Here is a 2,677-nt window from a genome sequence, read left to right on the forward strand (position 1 = left end):
CCTGCTGGCAGTATTTCTGCCAAGTCAATCCTGAACTCTTGGAAGCTTATCAAATTAGAAAAGAACAAGGTTAACGAAATTTCTTCTAACTATTGTGACCTTGAGCTGTGCAACTGAGAACGTGGTGACAAAGCAGAAGCCCCTGTGCTCCCAGATGTGATATGCACACTCCCTTTAGAACTGAAAGGATATTATACAGGGAGTGAGGTGGGAAGGGGAAGAGACCTCAAACTGGGAGGGAAAGGAAGAACTGGCTGGAGAATAACACCACCTTTTTCCTATGCTCCCGCTTGCCATTTTCCCCTTCTGCTGTCAGTATTAAAGTCTGACACAAACTGACCATTCACCTGCTATCTTAAGGCTTACATGCATTTGGCATTTAAGAAAATGTCCTTCAGTGGCATGCAGGAGCCAGACAAATACTCCAATTTGCCAGAACAGAGAGAGTCCTTGTTAAAGACTTCTGGAGCATCTCTTTCCTTCACACCCACAACTATATCCCTTTCCCTTATCACTCTTTTTTTCTACAAAGATTTTCAGGTTGCCCTGCTGAAACCACCCTCCTCCCCCATCTAAAATTATTTAAGGGACTCTCAACATGACTAATAAAAACCATTTCAGTACCTGAACAGAGGAACTATTCCATTAATATCTTTCAGTTTCTTAATTTCTTCATCTCGAGCTGGAGCACAGAGAGTCCCCATCATCCCAATAACAAATTCGACCAGCTTAGAAATGTCAAGGGCCCCATTCTCTGCCTCCTGTTTTATCAAGTCCAGATCAAGAACTTCTGTAATCTGGCTTCTCAGTCTAGTATGACCAGGCAACAAGAATGACAGGAGATTCTGAAATGGAAAGTTAACAGTGCATTAGTTTTACATATCAAAGACTGCAAGGATCAAAACAGTTATTGAAGCACTTTTTATTTAAATTAATTGCTCTTTACAAGTGGAATATCTTTTTTTTTTTTTTCACCCAACTATCCACCAACTCAAAGTGTTTCACCTCATTCTGTATGATACTGAAGTTACTAAGTGGTAAATACGCTGTAGTACAGATCATACTTAAGACTACTGTACTTGGTGTTTGTGAGCCCAGTGTTGGGGCATCTCACTGATTCCATAACTAACACCACTGTCGTAACATGAAGGAAGCTTGGAATTATGAAACTAGCATTCCTTACCTTTTATTCATCTTATAAGGTTTTGCATTTGTTTTTTCATTCAAATTTCTCCTCTGGGGTTATACAACTTATATACATTCACAGACAATGATATAGTAATGAAAAAGATCAACGGAGAGTCCTTTATGAAAAGCCAAACTTCAACCACTTTGACCCATTCATATCAATCCAACTACACAAATTCAGTAAATTTACCTTCATACCACATCATCTTACCTCTTTAATTTCTCCCAATAGTTTAATTGCATGGTCATATGTTGGTGGATCTTCCTTTAGCTGAGCTTCCAGACAATCCCAGAAAGCTTTATGCACAATATCTCTTACTTTTTTTTCTAAGCTGTGGGTAAACATGACCAGTTAAAAAGAACAATAGTTGTCTCTGCACCACCTTACATAGATAACCTGCAGCTCCTGAAGAACAGCATGTAATAATAGGAATATAATGTAATAATGACTATATGACAATGAACAGAGATCTGTCATTTTAAGTTACTCAGAAAAGCAAGAAAAACTGGACACAGGATTTGTAATGGCTTATATCCTAATAAAGGGTTACACACAAGCAAAGGCTACAAATTAAAATCCTTGCAACCACCTATCACATGCTACCTGTAAAGTAAACAACTGGAAGAAAATAAAAAAGAATCACAAAAATTACAGCTTGTCTTCAAAAGACCAGTATTCATGTTCCTTTCAAAAGCCTCACTAAGGAAATGCCATTCTACTAAGTAAAATTCATTAAGTGAACCTAACAGAAATGAACTAACTTCCCTGACAGAAAAGCTTCTGCATTTCAACGCATAAATATTGCAACTACTGAGATAAACACCCAGTTCAGTTTGTGTAAAAAGATAAATGAATTCCACTGCTTCAGTACCAATTCTTAATCCAAAATACTGAAAGTTACTCCTCTTCAGCAGGCAGGCTCCTGTTCACACTGGGTTTAACTTCAACACTGAAGAAGTAAAATTCTCACATGTACAGATGCGCACACAAAGAACGCCCAGAGCAAACACCAGATTCCTGAGGCTCTGACTCCGTGTGCGGCTGAGGCTCAGGCAGCACCCAGGGGCACTGACACCCCGCAGCCCTCCAAGCCTAGCCCATACCTGCTCTACTGACCGTGCATACAACTGCGAGTAGTGTCACAACTGCTTGCTCCTCCAACCACTCGTCTACACGTACATTCAAGCTGCAGGGGATTCTAAGCTATACACACACACACACACACAAAACATGTAATCCGAGGAAGACTCCAGAGTCCTTCTTCATGCGAGATCTGAAGGACTGCTCTTTCTTTTCGAGGCGGTAAATAGCTGTACACAAACCCCTCACAAAAGCCACACCACACAGGGATCTTGTACTAAAGCAGGCCTGGCCCATCACAAAGCCCAGGCCGTCCAGGTGACGTCTGCAGTACATCTGTTTCTGTGATCAAGTGAAGAAACGCAAATAGGCTGCTCCGGTGAACACCTACAGCCACTGCTCAGCAAA

General features: G+C 40.8%; 1 protein-coding gene across 5 annotated transcripts in view; it reads right to left on the minus strand.

Moving 5' to 3' along the window:
* Positions 1–2,677, minus strand: part of TCP11L1 (t-complex 11 like 1) — a 26,250-nt gene that overhangs the window by 4,505 nt on the left and 19,068 nt on the right. For all 5 annotated transcript variants that reach the window (XM_035902327.1, XM_035902328.1, XM_035902326.1 and 2 more), the window contains 2 exons: positions 1,400–1,520; positions 625–845 (listed from right to left, as the gene is read on the minus strand). In XM_035902327.1, coding sequence (XP_035758220.1) covers positions 625–845; positions 1,400–1,520 — 342 coding nt within the window. The remainder of the gene's footprint in view (positions 1–624; positions 846–1,399; positions 1,521–2,677) is intronic.

The sequence above is a fragment of the Egretta garzetta genome, unplaced genomic scaffold, assembly GCF_000687185.1.
Source record: "Egretta garzetta isolate BGI_Z169 unplaced genomic scaffold, ASM68718v1 scaffold509, whole genome shotgun sequence".
In the NCBI taxonomy this organism is placed as follows: domain Eukaryota; kingdom Metazoa; phylum Chordata; class Aves; order Pelecaniformes; family Ardeidae; genus Egretta; species Egretta garzetta.